Here is a 19284-nt window from a genome sequence, read left to right as displayed (position 1 = left end):
TAGTGACCTGACAGATCTTCTCACAGCAAGTGGTAAGCAAACTGTTTGTCTGATAATAGTAATAAACCAACCACCATTTCTAATGAAAACAGGGTTGGTTGGTTGTGTGCCTGCTTTGACAACCAGTTACATATAAACTAGCTTTCCACTTTCAACCCATATTCCCATGTTTCTTAAACTGTGGTACAAGTTCCATTGGGAAAACTTGGGTTACTGTCAATGGTACTTAAAAATATTCTTATCAATTGTTTCTATGGTAAATTCAAAGCACTGTATAAAGCTAATAAGCACAAGTAGGAAAAAGATGATTTGTTCAAGCACATGGATCTTGTTTTAGCCTAAAGATACTCAAAAGAGAAGCTGAGAGTATGCTAGTGGAATCAGGGAACCATTACTAGTGGCTGCATATGCTGCGTTGGCTTTACCTCCGAAATCTTAACTTTGTCACTTGGGAGTGTTAATGCTAATATTAGTAATAAAAAGCAATGGCGTTTGTATTTCTGTGGTTTTCATGCATTCAAATATTGCAGCAACAATTTCACTAAAAGATGTGGCTGCACAATGGCGCAGTTGGTAGCACTGTTACCGAGCAGCAAGAAGGTCCTTGGTTTGACTCCCAGCCAGGGGTCTTTCGGCATGGAGTTTGCATGTTCTCCCCATGCATGCGTGGGTTCTCTCCAGGTGACCCAGCTTCCTCCCACAGTCTGAAAACATGACTGTTAGGATAATTGGTCTCTCTAAATTGCCCTTAGGTGTGAATGGGTGTGTGCATGGTTGTTTGTCCAGTTTGTCTCTGTGTTGCCGTGCAATGGACTGGCGACCTCTCCAGGGGGGAACCCTGCCTCTTGCTCGTAGATTGCTGGAGACAGGCACCAGCTCCCCTGCGATCCAGTATGGAAGAATAGATGGATGGACCCAGTTTAGAAGATGGATGGATGGATGTTACACTGTAATATGAATGGTGAAAAATGTAATGAGACACAGAGTACAAATAAACAGTTTGCTGTCGTAGTCACTATGTTTTAAATGCATGGTGGCCAAATTGGATATTTAGATTCATGTTTGTAAGAAATTTGCCCCATGTAATTTCTCTAGACTGGTATTACTTGGAACTTGAGAAATCTGACTTTGAGTACAAATGGAAAGCACAATTACACCAGAGCTTTCATCTAAATATGTGGTACATGTTCATAGGAATTTCTTTTTAGTTGCCTTTATCAAAACTAAATAGGAAAAAATACAAAGCAAATTGACCTGGAGCTGATGGAAACATGTAACATGTGTCCTTGGAGGAATGACTTGCACATGTTAATATTTTGTTATTAACAGTTATTTCATTATTACAGAACTGTAAGGTTACAATACATGTGTTTCATCATGATTATTTAGAATTGTAGCTTTGTGTGCAAACATTAATTCATTATTAGACTAAAGTACCTCGAATATATTTACTTAAACATTTCCTAGCAAAAACTTTAAAGGTTCATTTAACTTTCTGAAACTCATCTTTCCCAGCCATCTTCTGTACTCAAATGCAGCATAAACATGCTCATCCGGGAGGAGGGAATGCTGCAAGTCACTGACTGGATGCAATCTGCTGGGTTTCCTTAGATAGAAAAACTTGTTATCCAATTTGAATAAAAAGCTAACTCCGACTGCACTGTTCAATTGTTAGGATTAATTGGAATGTATGTATCTGACTGTTGTGAAGTGCCTTGAGACAACATGTGTTGTGAATTGGTGCTATATAAATAAAATTGAATTGAATTGAATTAAATGTGGACCTTCACTAATCGCCACCAAAACCCCACCTGTGATTGGCCCAACTCTCCATCGCTCGATCCGAAAAAAGGCAACCTTTAAGAGACTAGTCACGGTTGCCATCAGCCAATCACAGCGCGGTTCTATTATGACACAGCGCTATTCCGCGAAATTGTTTCTTGGAGTTGAGAGAACTGTCTGTTGCTCTCTGTAAAATAGGACAAGTGGACGAGGGAGTGGAAGAACACAGAACTGCAGATCAGACATCTGGCACAATAGTTCAGACGGGAAAAAAGAGAAAGAGTAAAGAAGAAAGGAGGAGTGCAACTGTAATCTCTCCCGAGTTGGCGTTTACTTATCCGCCCAGCATCATCCAGAAGAAAACATACAGTCTTTGCGGGACAGTCTCTGTGAGGTCGGCACGTGTGGATCATTGGCCGCGTTTCCGAGGAGGACTGCGGTCTACCTACGGTTTTCTCCCCCTTTTGGATTGTTTTTATACTCTGCAGCAACTCTGCACAGGCTATCTCCACTCCACCCTGATCTGCTACAGTGATGTCGGAGGTTGACGTCTCTGTGGACTGCGTCCCCACTTGTCCTCTGGAGAGGACAGAGGACGTATTTGAAGAAAACCAAGAAAACGGCACTTTACTAATGGTGGCGATGATTTTATTGGACTTAAAGAAATGCGGTCCAGACCCTATCGCCGCCGGGGAGAGCGGATGTTTCGGCGGGGCCAGCGAAGCGGGAAGGCAGGAGAAAGAGAAGGAGGAGCGGGGAAGCAGCCGGGTGTCGCCGGTTCTCAAAGCACCCCGGAACAAGGCACCGGGGAGAATGGATACCCCTGAGAAGAGGCACGGCTGCCACTTTGCCGGCTGTGGGAAAATGTATGGGAAGTCGTCCCACCTCAAAGCCCACCTCAGGGTCCACACCGGTAAGCAGGCTCTGCCGAGAGACACGCCTACAAAAAGTCAGCTCGGTTCTGTAGAACCACAATAAGCCCGCGATGCGTCACTTGTAGCCTACTATAATTAGCCACTGTCTCTTTTATTTTTTAGACGCATGCCGACAGTCTTACCCACTCATTCCAAAGTCACAGTTTATTATTTGAATGTACTATTTACTTGACCTGTGTGACTTGTGGACTGTTCATGATGTTCCCGCAAGCGAGAACATGTTATGGGACAGGTGACCCGATGGGTTCTGTTGCTGAGGGAGTGACTGGCCAGGTCATATCATGCATGCCACTGGCTGAGCAGGCAGAAAAGACAAGATGTGTTTTAAAATGTTCTCGTCTCTCAGCAGCAGGACGCGGGATCCTGTGGGAACATCGCGTTCTTCCATCCGCGGCATGTTGTTGAGATGTAATAAATCACACTGAACGTTAATTAACTCTAATCTCGGTTTATTTGTGGATGAATTTAATCGGCAGGTATTAGGTTGGTAAACATACTGGTTTATGTCTGATTATAAAGTGCAGATGAATCCGACCCAGTTGTCACTCTGTGTTCTTGTCCGGAGGTAACCCACCCTGCGCCATCGCTTCCTCATACGTCATCCCCCCTCCGTCCGGTTGTAAACAAGAGCGGACATGTGGTTTCAGGGGAACACGTGGAGAAGGAGGAGGGGTGTGGCCTTATGTGTTTTTTTTTTATCTTGATAGACAGGCACTAAATCAAGCAATAACTTTTGCTGAACTATCTTGAAAAAAAAATCAATATTAATCGTTTTTGTAGCCTAAGGAGCTTTTGCAGTTCGTTTGGGCTGCAAATGTTTCCCCTGCATTATCTTTTTGCGTATCATTGTGTTCTCTTCTTTGAGTTAATTTTCAAGATTATTTGTTTTTCGACAAGATCCAGTGTCTATACCCGCTTATCGTTGCAGTGCAAGGGTTAAGTGGTGGGGTAGAACCTGCACAGGTTGCCAGTCCTTCCCAGGACAACAAAGAGACACACAGAAGAAAACCATTATTGCTCACATTTAAACCTAGGGACAATTTAGATCAACTGAACAATCTAGCAGTCATGTTTTGGGACTGTACCAAAGTACCCACAGAGAGCCCATGCATACACAGAGAACAAACAAGCCCCATTCAGATTCACCCCAGGTCAAACCTATTTTCAGCTTTATATTTACCAGCATAGATAAAATGTAAACACCGTTAAAACCAGCCGCTTTCTTGAACTTGGAGAAGAACCTTAATCACCATCATCATCATCACCTTTTAAAGTGAAAAAACAAATCTCTCTTGATAATATATACAATCAGTGGCTGATATTTTTATGAAAGGTCATAAATCCTAATATAAAAATGTTCAAAGCCAGCATGATGTAATTTAAAAGCTGGCCAAACTGGAATGATTATCAACTATTGCTAATGCTGGCTTGGCTTACAGAGTGCATCCTAAAGTCAGGTTTACTGTCATATTGATGTTGTTATATTAACATGCCCTTTTTTTCTTTGGTCACTGAATAACTAAATAATGTGATCCTGGAACAATTTTATGTTTCAAGAAACAAAAAAAATTGGTCATAAGTACAATTAGGCCTGGGCTGGTAAGATTGTCACAGTATGAAAACCTTGAATAAGGTATCACAGTATGTACACAAAAAATTACAATGTAGAGCTTCATCTAACTTATTGTATTGAAAATAGAAGAGTAGAAAATAATTTTTCTGTTGCTATAATGATATATGTCTAGACTAGATTCCTTTTTGGTGAACAATTAACAAAAATAAAAATAAAAATGTGTCTGTCTTCTCAGGGGAACGCCCCTTTCAATGCACCTGGCCGGACTGCAACAAGAAGTTCTCCCGATCGGATGAGCTTACGCGCCACTACCGCACACACACAGGCGAGAAGCGTTTCAACTGTCCGCTTTGTGAAAAGTGCTTCATGAGGAGCGACCACCTGACCAAACACGCCCGGCGACACGCAGGCTTCCATCCTAGCATGCTGCAGGGCTCCAGCATTGCCAAGAGACGGCGTTGCTCCACATCCATGTCCTCCTCTGAATCTGGGGACCAAAGCCCTGCAGGAATGTGAACACCTATATATATATATATATATATATATATATATATATATATATATTCAGAAGGGTGTTAACTAGAAGGTAACATACCCTGGCATAGTTCCACACGAATCTGTCATCCAGACAAATATTCAGGGACTTTCCTTTCACATGTGCAACAGCAACCTGATTATCTTTTAACTAGAGGTCACTGACCCATTCCCTGAGGTAATTTATATTTATTAAGAGTTGTTCAGGGTCTGACAGTAATGTCTAGTTAATTATTTTTTCTTTTTGCCTAGTTTCATTTTATCTTTTCTGATAGAATCTCAAATCAAAGTAAAGTTAATGTACATAAACAGTATTGCTCTACTTGTCCATTTAAAGATGAAGTCAGTAGCCCAACATTGGATACAGCATCATCAATGTATCAAAGCCTAGTGAGGTTTGAAGTTTTGGAAATAGTTCTATAGTGAAGAATGCTACATAGTTTCTTTTACAGCTACGTTTTCGTCTAATACAATGTGAATGCAATATACAGCAGTATTACCATGTAAATATATTAGACAGGAAATATAGATTCAGAATAGCGTGGTTAATTGTTCAAGTGTAAGAAGAAACATGATTTTAGAGAGAGAGAGGCAGAGCTTAGTTATTTAATTTTGTATATATTTGGCTACAGACTTCAGCTGTGCTTTGAGCTGCTGAAACTGAAATGTTTTTTATGCAATGATGAACTTTCAAATACATGCACGAAAAAATATAAATATATTTACAATACTTCACCAATCTCATGGGGGGGGGGCATCTTCAACATTTGTGCTGCTTCATGCAGACTTGAATCATGTTTGGCATGGGTGCACCAAAAACATAACAGGGTAATACCTTTAAATAGCTGAAGTCATTATTATAAAAGAAAATGTTGCTTGTTTTTATTTTCCAGACCACGACGGTTTTTGTTCAGCGTGTGTGCCTTTGTAGCAGAGGAAAATGTTGACATTTTAATCTCTGAGAAGGATGGGAGGGGTACCATTTGAATGGACATTTTTTTTTACATTCTTCATGTTGCTTTTTTCTCTGTCACAGATCAAGAGATCAGTGAATGACTAATGCCAACTGTGCCAGTGGCTGTACATTGAAAACTTTACATTATTTTATCTGTGTTTTATTAGCGACTCATGTCATGTTTTGGTGTTTTGGTCATGTCTGACAATATCACACCCCCATGTGGTGGCATGGAAGCACAACATTTCCCACAATCCTCTGAAAAATCTTTTTTGTATTATTATTTGTTGTAGCACCTTGAGGACAGCCTTTATTACTACCTTGTTGAGAATGATTGTATTCCACCATGTAGCATGTTCGTATTTCTTTTTGCTTGTCTGGTTATCTTTTATAATATTCCTACTAACAGAGTGAGAGGACTTATTAAATCACTACGTGCATTAGCTTCCTTTTTATACTTGTCCCTATTCATTGCATACATTTTCTGAGCGAAATCCCGTTTTTCATTTGATAACTGTGATTAGATGCTGGTGCCTTTCAGGTGGATGCGATTTCTACTGTGATCAGGAACTGTCGTTCCAGCCTCATGTTGCAATACATACAACCGAGTAAAAATTACTCCTCAACTTTATCATTAAAATTGCTTTTTACTTCCTTGTAAATATTTACCGGTTGCTCCTTTTTTCCTAATCATACACCCATTTATGGGCATCATTAAAAAGGAGACTCAAACTGTAACTCCGAGCCAAGAGTTTTCCATTTGCTTTGTGTTTATTAATCACCTTCATACACTTCACATGACAAACGTTGGTAAATACTGTAATGGAACTCTTTCAAATACATTAAAGTCATTTAAAAAAGAGAAAACTCAAAGACAAAGTCTACATGTTAAAAAGAAAACAAAATCAGTGGCAATAAATACACACAGCTTCTTAAACGTCTCTGTCCTTAAGGCATACTCTATTTGCATTAAACAACTGAATCAGAGAAGGGAGAGGGTTGTAAATTAAGGATACTGGTGCTCGAAGTCAACAATCCTTGATGTTGGGATAACAAAATGGTTTCTACCTTATATGTCAAAGGAAAGTTCAATACAGCTTCACTTAATGTTCTGAGATACTAGGTTTGGACACATGCACGTGTGAGAGGAGAAGGAGCCTCTCTCTGGTCTCATCCCTTTTTTTCTTAAGGATTTGCAGCTTCCACTGATCGTCACTCTCTGCGATACAGAGGAATTAATCGAGAGGCTCTAACGCAACAAACTCAGTATGGAAAATCTATCTGAACTTCCCCCCCTTTTGTCCCTTTGGCCTTTATAGCATACAGTGCCTTGCAGAAGTATTTACACTCATTTTTCCCTTCAATAGAACCACAAACTTCAACATGGTTTACTAGATTTTCATGTAATAGACCAACACAAGTTGTTTCTAATTGTGAAAAGAAAACGGTGCAGTGGAGTGCATTTCTATTCAGCCCCCTTTACTTAGATACTCCTAAATAAAATGCAGGGAAAATAGTATATAGAATCCACCCAAGTGGAAATTTATACAACTGTTCTGTGAAGCACTTGAAGGTTTGTTTTTGAGAACATTAGAGAACAAACGGTATCTTGAAGGTCAGGGAACATGCTGTGAAAGGTCAGGGATAAATTAGGTTAGGTTATAAAAAAAGCTTTGAACATCTCACAAAGGACTGTCCAATCCATCATCTGAAAATGGAAAGAGTATGGCACAACTGTAAATCTATCAAGACATGGCTGTCCACCTAAACTGACAGGCTAAAGTTAAAGTTATTTGGCAATGAATCTTAGTCTCTGGATGTCCACCGCTGCTAGAGACATATCCAAAAAGACTTCCAGCTGTAATTGTAGAGACATTATTGAATTATTGCAGCACTTTTCACATTATTTGTTGTGAATTACAAAAACCACGTTTTTACTTCTGCTTCACAATTATGATCTACTTTGTGTTGGTCTTTCACATCAAATTCCAACAAAACACACATAAGTTTGTTGAGAAAATGTGCAAGGGGTATGAATAATTTTGCACAACACTGGACAAATTAGTGTCAAAGCAGAAATGTGTAACCTTCCCTTCAGAATTACCTAAAACAGATCATTTTAGGTAAGCCACTTTCACTCATGGTGCAAGAAAGAGTGATATGCGCCCATACAATCTAACATAAAAAGTGCAAAATAAAAGAAAAAGAATAAAGCTTGTGCCATAACAGCAGTATATGATAGCACAACAGAAAATAAAATAGGCAAAAGCTACATGCTGTATATACTACTCTATTCTTCGTATTCTGGTAGCCTTCATGCAGTTTGTACTTCATTCATGTTCAGGCATTCATCCATAAACTCTGTGATTTAGCATTCCACTCCTTTACTTGCAGGGAAAGCAGAAATGTTGGGGTTAATGTGTGCAAAGATCTGATCTGTGCTACATAACAACCCTGTACAGCACAATGAATCCAGTACCAGAGATTCTCTGTCTGGGGAATATAAAGATCACATCCCACATTTCTCATTACCAGGTACAGGATCATTGATCTCTTACTTTCATAGAGCTAATACATTAAAATAAAAGGAAAAAAATAGAACAAGGCAAACCAGACCAGAATAGTTGAGTCAGCAGTAATGATAATGTTTGTTACCGGTCTGGGAAATGGAAACCACTTCACAGCAGCAACTGACCTCTTAATGTCTACAAACTAATATCAGGACCACATCACGTCTACCAGGAGGAACTCTCAAACAGAAGTGTACGTCCTACCATAGGAGGAATCCACCACTTTACTGCTTTTACCATTAGACATTCCATACTTCCCTGTATGCTCTAGATTCTGTACCAAAGTTTTTATTTGTTAGTGTGATTATTTACCTCATCATCATAGCACTTTACTGTCATGACAATATTCTGTAATGCCTCACTTTTACCACCCTGGTGGCAAGGAAAACAGCAGATGAAAACGGCAGGTTTAAGTTTATGAAGTATGGGGGGTGGGGGTGATTACTGGATTTGGGAGTTACTGGATTTGGCAGGTTGTGGAGGAGGTCGCCTGACAGCACATGCAAGTGGGGTTGACTGATTTGGGTGGGATCAGATCCAGGTCCTCGTCATCCGGGATCTCGTCAAGGCGGTAGCCGTCTTTCAGCAGCTGGATGTTCAGATCCTGATTGATTTGCTGAAAAGAGAGAGAAACAGATGAGACTTGAGGAGGTGCATAATGTTTTCTAAACTTCTGGGGATTTGGGCCAATCAGAAAAAAAGTAAGCTGCAACCATAAACAAAAATGTTTCTGAAAAGCAAAATTGTTTTGGGTTAAGTTTGGGTGAGCCAAAATGTTGGTCATTATAACACAGATCTTTTATTTTTTTACAGTGTAATAGAGCTAAGTTTAATGGGAAAATGAGAATTTACTCATTATTTAAAACTTTTTTGTTGATTGAGAGAAGAACTTTGAGCAAACTGAGATTGTAACATTAAACAACGGTTTCTTGAGTGAACAGAAAACTTGATCAAATTAGTGCCGCAAGCGATTAGCAATAATCAGCAAAACCACAATCTTTCAGATCTTTTCACCACCACACAGTTATTAATATAGGCTCATTTTCATCAGTGAAATGGCATGGTTGAACTAGTTTTACTCTGGCTCCCTTCACTTTTAAAACATAAGTAAAACAAGAATGTAAGCATGTCTTTGCATCCCTGTTCTCTTAAAACAACATGAAATTCTCCCAAATGTAAACTTATCAGAGTGGGGATGCCAGACTGGTTGAAAAATCTGGTAGTTTTGCTGAACATAGCGTTACGAAAAGAAAAGTTGTCAAATATCCCGCCAGAAATACCTTAGAAACTTGCTGATGACTACATGATGGTGGTTTCTGTGAAAATATATTACTCTTAGTGTCTGTAAACATTTGAGCATGTGTAAGCTTGAGACTGTGGGGTTTAAAAGATCCACGACCCAACGTCAACCCAATGTTTCTTTCTAAAACTCCTTAAAAATCCTAATTTTATGATCATTGCACACTGGAAAAAGAACAGCCCAAACAAATTATTAAAAGCCAACATTGATGTGACATTCAGTTTATGTACACTTATCACCAGACCTTCATTACTCATTCTTTGAGAGTTAACTGAGTACCAACAGGGAAACTGGATTACAATGTTTGTACTGTTTGTTCGTTATTCATACAGTGGTAAGTGAGTGTAAACATATCAGCACGCCTGGTAGCAGACAGAAAAAAGCTGTGAAGGGAGAGGAATCAGAATTTTCTGTAATGGAAACTGAAAGTTCCTTTAAAATCAAGATGTACAGGAACTAAGGATAAAGCATTTTATTACATTGACGTCTTGCTTTATGTTTAAAATACATGTTTTGTGCAGTTGCACCTGCAATTTAATCACGCACTAGCAGAGAGAGCAGACGCCTACAGAATTAGCATGGGTAAGTAGGATGGGTTTAAATAAGCGTGTCTAAAGACTGGCTTATAAAGGCATCATGCTTTGCTTCCTGAAAACCATAAAGAATTGAGGCAAGGGGATGAGGGATTGAAGGAAGTTCAATGGCAAATATGAGGAAAGGAAGTAGAATTCACAGGATCTCACCTCTGCAGAAGAATATCCCGACGACGAGTATCTAGACATGTCGAAATCATCATCACTGCAACACAAAGAAATGTTTTTTGTTTTTTACTATATCTATATCTATATCTATATAAATATATATACGCATATATATATATATATATATATATATATATATATACATATATATACATATATACACATATATATATACATATATCTATGTATCTATGTATATATACAGAATCTATGTATATATACATAGATTCTCACTGAAAGCATCAAAACTGTGAATGAACACATTTGGAATTATGTAGCAAACAAAAATGGAAAAGAACTTTTAATATGTTTTATATTTTACGTTCCTTAAAGTAGTTGCCCTTTGTTGTGATGACTGAAACATTAACCTTGGGCCGTCTCTCAATGAACCTCTGGGAAGTTCTTTCAAAACATTTCAGCTGACCACCTCATGAAAGTTATGGAGAAAATGCCAAGAGAGCAAAGCAGTAATTAAAAAAAGGTTATTTTGATTAATCTAAAATATAAAAATGTTTATAATTATTTCACATTTTTGGTTTACTATATTTGTATGTGTGTTCATTCACAGGTTTGATGCCTTTGGTGAGAATCTACAATGTAAATAGTCATGACAATACAGAGACCAGTTAAGTGAGAAAGGGAAATGTAAATGTCTATACTGTATATATTTAAATGTATATATATATATATTTTGATGCCTTCTCATCAAAGGCATCAAAACTGTGACAGAGAGAGAGAAAGAGAAAGAAAGAGAGATGTATTTAGGGAATAAGCATGTTTAGGTGAATTTACCTGTCGGTATCTAAGGCTACCAGGGGCTTTTCGTCTGGGCTCTGGTCTAAAGAGGAATAACCTTTATTGGGCACTACCAACCTGCAGTGGTGTGGAAAAATTGAGGAAAAGGCAAGTAAGGTCATGACAAGCAAAAGTGATGAGAAAATCATAAAGACTGGCCTACAGGGTCAGTACACCTGTACTACAGGAACAACAGAAGCATGAAAGAGGTCTGTTTTCTGACTCAAACATTTTACAAGCCCCAAATAAATATAGTTATTTTTGCAGCCATATAGACAAAAAAGAGGCATCAAACTGTAAACACTCAGCCATGGTATGCTGTGTGTAAAACACCTGCTCTATAAAAATATTTTTTATTGCACGCTGTAATATTTGTTTTTCCTGCCTGCATCACCATAGGTTGGCTTAATTTAGAATTTACTGGATTTAAAACACTCAAATAGAATTAACCATTCTTTGATAGAAGCGTTTTACTAATTTCTTCCACCACCCTACAACCACAGCACTCTTTTCTCACCGTGTTCTGGCCATGACGTTGTTCTTCTTGGGCTGCTGGTTAACCGGACTACCTACAGTGTTGCTGTTCTTTAATGAGCCCTTCCTGGCCAGGTCTCTTTGTTTCTCTGCACATGAGATAGGAACATAAGATTGATAAGAAAGTAACATCAGGGGTTACCGTCCCTCAATTCAGAACTTGTACAGAGCTAGGGTCAGGAAAAGGGAAGATAAAATCTCTGCAGACCCCACACATCCTTGTCACAAAGTCTGTTTCGACTTTTATTTTCAGGTTGGTGCTACATAGCGCTATTTGGAAAAACCAGCCGCCCCAAAAATAATTTCTTTCCTCAAGCTTAACAGTCAGAGTCCCCTTGCATATTTGCACTAATTCAACCTTGTTTTCCTCTTTTGTAAAAACACTGTATATAAACATATTTGCAAAAAAAAAAAACTCTTTATTTCTCAACAATTGTTTTTATATATTTATATTTAAATGTCTTCATTTAAAGCAAAGTGGAACCAAAGTCAAATTTCTTGTTTGCGTGAAAAAAGCTGATTCTGATTCTAACCGTGGAACACAAAGACAGGTTGCAAAGTGCACACTAGGAGAACCGGTACAGGTAAAGGTAAAAACAGGACTGAAACCAATGTGAAAAGTCTCTTTTACTTTTAAATTTGAATAGAACAAATCAGCAGTTTTAGAGAATTACATGGGGACATGGCATCTTTAATTAAAAGGCCTGCAGTGACTTATGTTTTTAATTCATGCCAGACCAAATCAAAGGTTTAGCAACAAGGTAAAAAGACTGACATCAAGGCAGATCAGTTTCTATTCATGAAGCAGAACATTTTCAATTATCAGCTAACCAGTAAATACTGATGCAGGTTTCCAAGACAATAAATGGAAAGATGACAAGTAAGCATTTCCAGGTTTTTAAAAAGTTACTGTTTTAAAACCATTTTGACAATTGAATGTGTTTTTAATAAGATGCCAGAGAAAACTCGGCATCTTATTAAACTAGAGAGAACTAGAGAAGGCATACTTTCCTTTCCCAATCTGTTACTGTGCACTGCTGGTCAGCAAGCTAATGAAAAGTCTATTATACTTTTTACATGCTTACAAGAAAAATAAAATTGTCTGTTTGGAAATATTTTCAGTTGTGAAAAACATGGACGGTAAGTGAACTACAGTTGTTAAACTACAAGTTGCATGTCTTTTAAGCAGCTGATCTTTGGCTGCCCATTGGAGCAGAAGGACCAACCAATTGATCAGTTAATTATCAGCTTCTTAGGCTTGAAGTGTTTTGAATGACAAATCTCACAATATTACCTGGTATAATTTGTACCTTCATTAGTCTGTATTGTTTTCTGTACTGTTCTTTGTGTAATGTATGTTTTTTGTGTCAGGGGCAGTAGATAAAAATGAACTCTGATAGCTATCATCTGCTATAAAGCATGTTTTCCTTTGAGTTTAATGCTATTTAATAAACCAAATGAACAAATACAAAATACTATGTGCAATTAGCATTTTTACTTCAAACGAAATTTTGTGGGTGTTTAATGCTAGTTTTTGTTAAAGTCTTTTGTACCAAATTTAAATATTTAACAAAACTATTTTAGACAACATAATTTTAGATGTATTAATCAATATATTAAATAATTTTGCAGTAGCATGAATAATTGCTGCTGTTCTGTTCTAAATACAAGCAATTAGTTTACGTTATACATTTTCTTTTAAACGTTTTTGTAAATAAAGTAATAATATATTTATAGTGAAACTGTGGTATTTTTATTCAAGTTTATCATACTTCAAAATCTCATACTTGTCCATACCTATTTTTAAGAAATATTTGGCATTTGAAACCAAAGTATGACACTAGATATCCTTCTCCTTTTCTGGGCCAGCAGTTAGATAACACACAGTAGATTTGTGAAATCATGTGTTTTTTTCAGTTTAATGAAATCTTTTTTAGAGTTTTTTTTAGTTTCTTAGTAAAAGAGGGAAATTGCTTTTAGCATCATACACAAAAGCAGCATGGGCTGTATCCATATTACGATATGAAATAACACTCAAGTTGAAATTAGCTGAACATGTTGAAAAAAGATATGTGTGCATCTCTCTTTTTTAATGTGTCCTGTCACTGTGTTTCAGGCACACCATATGGAGCTGATGGTTGCCTGCATGTGCCAGGGTAGTTTTGCTCTACAAAAAAGATATCTCAACACAGTATTCTTATTGCATGATTAGCCTTATTAATTCTGGATTCAATCCAGCATCAAAGTAGGTAGGCCACATTAAAGTTATAGTAACCTACATTTGTATGACCTTTAATTATTTGAGTAATTGTGTGTATGTGTACACGTGTTTGTGTTGAGTGGGTGCGTGTGAGTTTGTCACCTGGAAGTGTACATTTCTAAGAGTGGCAAGGCAGGTAGAAGGCATGTCATCTGTGGTGTTTGAGTGTGTGTCATTGGTAAGTGTTGTGATGAATGCAGATGTGTATGTCTCAAGTGCATTAAATTTGGGGTTTTGGCTGGGGTGTATGAGACACCACCGCTAGTTGTTGTAGCAGATTCTCCTCCACTCCAACCCCAAAGCCCTAAGCGTTTCTAGTGCATTAAAATTGAGGTGCAGGATGGGACCAAATATAGCAGGGGGGGGGCCCATCGTTCCACAACCCAATTCTCTACTGTTGTGTAGTGTTACATATGGGAATAAGAAGGGGGTAGGCACAAGCATGAAGAGAACCCAGGCCAACGAAGAGAAGCGAGCCCATCGCAAGCAGTCCAGGATCCAGAGATCGCCCACACCAGCTGGCATCATACAGGCCCCAGCAGGTGCTCTGAGCCTCCAGACCCCTATTGTCCATCCGGACAATAAGGGCCCTCAAACCCCCTCCCAACCCCAGACCCTTTTCTGGCCCACTCACGGGCCCACACCCCAGACCACTAAGCCCCAACCACCGCGGCTCCCGACCCACCTGCCAAGCCAGGGATAGAGAGGAGGCACCCCCCACCCGGCCTTGTTCCGGTTTTGTGTTTTGGTTTCTATATTCTGAATCGTTTTTCTTTCAGTTTTTGGTGTCCTTATTTCTAGATTTTACGTCATTGTTTTGGTTCACGTTCTATTTTAACCTGATCCCATTGTTATCCTTTTCAGTTTATTTCATGCCTTTCTTCCTCAGTTGCTTTTACTCCTTGCAGCCCTTTCAAGTTTCAGTTAATCATCCTTTCCAGTAAGTTCCACTTGTACCACTAATCGTACTACCCAGTATTTTTCTCTCCCATGTTCATTCATTTGTTGTCAGAGCCTTCTTTTTCTTTCTGCATGTTGATGCCTGTGAATGTTGCTGTTATGCCTTTGCTCCCTGTGTCATCTTCACTTTGGGTTTTCTTGTTTTTGGACTTCTAGCACTTTGAGCTTCACTATGTTTATTCCGTCTGGCTTTTCCCTGGATTTTATCACATGACAGATATTGATAGTGCTGCTATTCACCACTGGACTCTGTCCAGGGTGCTGAAATTAAGTTAAAGATTTTTGGCCTTATTCATTTTGGTGGCATCAGCTGGGGGACTCCATGGATTATGGGAATTGACAGTTGAAATTTTGTCACATATTAAAAGCCTAATGGTTACTTAAATACTTGATAGAATAATCAATATTGGGAATGTTCAGTGGCTGCAGCCCTAAATGGATACAAATTTAATTAAAAAGTGGTTAAACATATAACCTTTTAGTCACATTGTTTGTATTTTTTTTTTACAAATTATACTTCATTGTAGTATAAGTCATGTATGGATTTTGCTGTTTCTTAAATAAAAAAATACTTCCTACCTATTTTCATCTGGAGGGGTGAGGGTTTATAGCTGATAGTAACAGCTTCTCCTTCTCTGGTGTTTGAGTCTGCTTCTGAGGCAGTGGAGGAAGCAGGGTCCTGGAGTCAAAAACAAACCATGGACAGAAAGATGAGCACAAATGCAAACTTCTGATCCAAACAATAATAATTCATATATTTTTGTCCACTATGAAAACACTATGCCGAGATGAATTTGAATTTCTAGTACTTAGATACTTCCAGGTTCCAGAGCACTGTTTGCAGTGTCCTGGCTTCTCTATATCATGCATAGGGCTTCTTACTTTCAGTAAAATAAAGGTCCCAGTTGTAAAAAGAGCAGGTGGCCTAAACAAATAAAAGGCCCTACTGTAAACTACAGTAGTTGATAAAATATTTAAAATGCCTTAATGTTACATGGCAATTTGAATACAATAAATACTGATGTCATGAAACTTCATCAGGGACACTGTCTTCTGTGGTATATAAACTTACTTTACCTTCTCTTAACAATTTGATAGAACAAACAACCCTTCAGCTAATCATTAAACTCAAAACTTTTAAACATAGATGTCATGATATTGTTACAAATAATTACAATACCAGTACTACTACTACTACTACTATTACTGCTACTAATACTGATAAATTGATAACCTTAATAACAGAGATATAAATATAAAGCAAATAAATATAACAGGATAAAATAAATAAGCAAAAGTATAATATTACAATATATTTGAGAATAAAAATAAAAATACCTTTTGTTTGGTCATTTGATCTTTTTACAACTTTTACTTTTCTCTGCATCACCCAGAGATCATAGACATTTTATATTCATTATTTTTGAATAAAACATGTATTAGAATATATATTCACAGAGGGCGAGAAAAAGCCTGATTCAGTGTCCACATGGGACCTGGTGATTAATAAAAGTCCGTGAACGCCTAGAGAGAGCACGCAAGATTACCAAGGGTCGTGTCTGGCCGGAACTGGCCACTGGAGGCCGCCCTGCAGGCTGCAGTATCCTAGGGCTCCGCTAAAGGCCACAGAGCGCTGCGCTCGAGTAAACTACTCTGAAATACATCAAAAGACGTGGGTTTGATTGGATGCAGGCAACCAACAAACGATCGAGATTTGATCCAGTTAACGTGCAGTGAGGGGCGTCGAAGGGAGAGCAACCTGCTGCTGATGCTGATGATGTAGCAGCAGCAGCCAGGTTGGGATGCTTGTTTACGCCAGACATGATGGATGCTGCGCAGGAGACCGGACGGTGCCTGCGTTACACAGAGGAACAAGGATCCCTCTATCTGAACACATCAACCACATCAGTGTTTAAAACTACAATTTTTAAAAATTTACTGCAGTGCCAGTGAAAAACTTGCTCATGCTCAGACTACATCAGCATAACTCCTGGTATGTGATGGATGGGTAAAAACAACAGGCCTCATCCATTAGGCATCCCTCAATCTTATTGTTTGTTGTTTAAAAACATGACCAGAGAGCAGTGATATTATTTTCAGACAGCGGATAGCAGCCTACCACAAGGACTCACCAGCGGCTGCATCTCAGACTGCATCTCTGCCTCCTGGACCGCGCTCGGTACCTGGAATCTGTCTATTTCCTCCATCATGTTGGGGACGTACAAGTTTCTTTCCTTGTCCTGCAAACAATCCGATCGCTTCACCGCGTTATCACCAAGACTGTTCAGCCTCAGAAGTGGATCAATCCCTGTGGTTCTCCGGTGCCGAGCTTCATCCCAGCAGACACTGTCGACGGTGGTCTGACTGGTGATGACGACGACTCCACCACCCACTTCCGGGGAGAGGTATCCCAAGCTGCGGTCCACGGACCCTGAGCGGGACTCATTAAGAGAAATGATATGGTTCCCAGAAAAAAAAAAAATAGGAATAATTACATTTACCGATTTATTTAGCAATTCCATTTGGATGAAAACCAGTGAATCTATTTTTTTGTACTTATTTTTAAACAAAAATGACTTCAGCACTGGAAAGAAGTATCTCCCCCTGACATGTTTTTTCTTTTTTGCTTACAAAACGTAAATGTTTTAGCTCATCATAACAAATATTAATAGTTGACAAAGTGAACTTGACTGCATATAGAGGGCAGTTTTCAAATGATGGTTTTATTTAATAAGGGAAAAAAGTTACCCTAACCAATATACATTTACTTCTAGCAATTTTACCTCATAATTTAAGATTATGTACTCTATTATGTTGAAATGTTCATGTGATTGTTACTATTATACTGGTTTAGCTACAGGAAGGGGATGCAGCAAATTATTTGAATTTACTTTGTTTTCTACCATGATGTGCCATGATGCCATGATGTGTCAATTGTTTAGATCTTTTCGTCTACTTCCTGTTGACAGACAGATTATATTCAAGCTACTTCCTTATTATACAGGTCAGGCAGTAATAAGGCCTGAGTGTGGTTTGTGAAACTGAATCAATTAAATATTGTTAAGGGACCCATGTAGAAACCTATCTGAGGGTCAGCTGTGAGGCCACAGGAACCCATGCTGTGGCTCAGGAAGATAGCTTGGTGGCCAGGAGAACCCTCATTGGAGCTCAGGAGGCAGCATGAAGCCAGCAATGAAGCTCAGTGGAGACATGTAGGACGTACAAGATAATACTTAAGCAGATACCAAAATCCGGTTTGTCAATTCTTGTTGCTTAAACAGCTAAGCTGGAAAGAGTTTGTTATACTTCATGATCAATTTCTCATTTTACTCTTATAGTTTGTGAAGTTGCAACCACAAACTTCATTGTATTTTATTGGGATTTTTTTTTAGACCAACAAAATGCATTCCTTTTTAGAATGTAGGCTGTATCATTAGATACTCCCTGTTACTTTGATACTTCTGGATGTAATCCAGCACAACAAATTGCCTTTGGAGATCACCCAAATTTAAGAGTGTCCAAACATTTTGACTCATGGGCCAAAGTCGTCAAGTCAAAATTAGTTGTGGGCAAAAAACATATATATATCACAAAAAACTGAAGTGTAATTTTTTTTATCAGCTCAACAATAAGCTAATGATGCAATATTTTAATAAAAAGTAAAGTTGTCCGATTCTTTTGTAGTAAAGTAGGGTTGCATTATAAAACTTTACCCCAAGCTTTGAACATCTCACAGATTATTGCTTAAGTCATCATCCAAAAGGTCAGGCAAAGAGAGCCAAAATCAGAGAAGCAGCCAGGAGCCATAAGGTAGTTCTGGAGGAGCTGTGCAGTACCAGTGCTCAGGATTGAGTTGTTGACAGGTTATCAGGTGTGAGAACCTGAGCTGTACTCTGGCTCCATTCCACTCATCTCGTTTTGTAACCGTTTCCATTATTGGCTATTCCAGCCCGGTACTGGCATTTTTGGTACCTGTTCAGCAGCAGGTCCCATTGGGACTGACCAGGGCTGAACTGAGCTGTGATGTGAACAGACTGCTATTCAGTGGTCAGTTGTATGAGTCTGACTGCAATACTCAGCAGCAAAGATTTTACCACACATTGCAACAGTGCAGAGAAAAACTCAAAGAACTCAAGACTGATGGCCATAAATGGCATCCCGCCATCCTGCGAACTGGAGGGGGGGTCTAGACTCTGCAACCTCACTATTTTAAGAGGGCAAGATGTGTGACACTGAGTATTTATTGTGTTTATTGTGTAGTAAATAATAATTTGGTTGGTTAAGTGTTGTCCTGTGAATACCAGCCCAATAAGGCGGTGGTATTA

General features: G+C 38.7%; 2 protein-coding genes across 2 annotated transcripts; one reads left to right on the top strand and one right to left on the bottom strand.

The window, feature by feature from the left end:
- Positions 1-1907: 1907 nt before the first annotated feature.
- Positions 1908-6222, top strand: klf9 (Kruppel-like factor 9). The gene is made up of 2 exons (XM_047381616.1): positions 1908-2695; positions 4526-6222. The coding sequence occupies exons 1-2, from the start codon at positions 2317-2319 to the stop codon at positions 4804-4806; spliced, it is 660 nt and encodes a 219-aa protein (XP_047237572.1). The 5' UTR covers positions 1908-2316; the 3' UTR covers positions 4807-6222.
- A 309-nt stretch (positions 6223-6531) lies between these two features.
- Positions 6532-17456, bottom strand: fam219ab (family with sequence similarity 219 member Ab). Its single transcript, XM_047381615.1, has 6 exons — positions 17092-17456; positions 15539-15638; positions 11723-11828; positions 11203-11283; positions 10393-10447; positions 6532-8965 (listed from the first exon to the last, which is right to left on the bottom strand). The coding sequence occupies exons 1-6, from the start codon at positions 17167-17169 to the stop codon at positions 8807-8809; spliced, it is 579 nt and encodes a 192-aa protein (XP_047237571.1). The 5' UTR covers positions 17170-17456; the 3' UTR covers positions 6532-8806.
- Between the last annotated feature and the right edge of the window lie 1828 nt (positions 17457-19284).

The sequence above is a fragment of the Girardinichthys multiradiatus genome, chromosome 12 (genome assembly GCF_021462225.1).
Source record: "Girardinichthys multiradiatus isolate DD_20200921_A chromosome 12, DD_fGirMul_XY1, whole genome shotgun sequence".
In the NCBI taxonomy this organism is placed as follows: Eukaryota; Metazoa; Chordata; class Actinopteri; order Cyprinodontiformes; family Goodeidae; genus Girardinichthys; species Girardinichthys multiradiatus.
The sequence above is the reverse complement of the archived record's forward strand: the minus strand, read 5'-3'. Positions and strand labels throughout refer to the sequence as shown.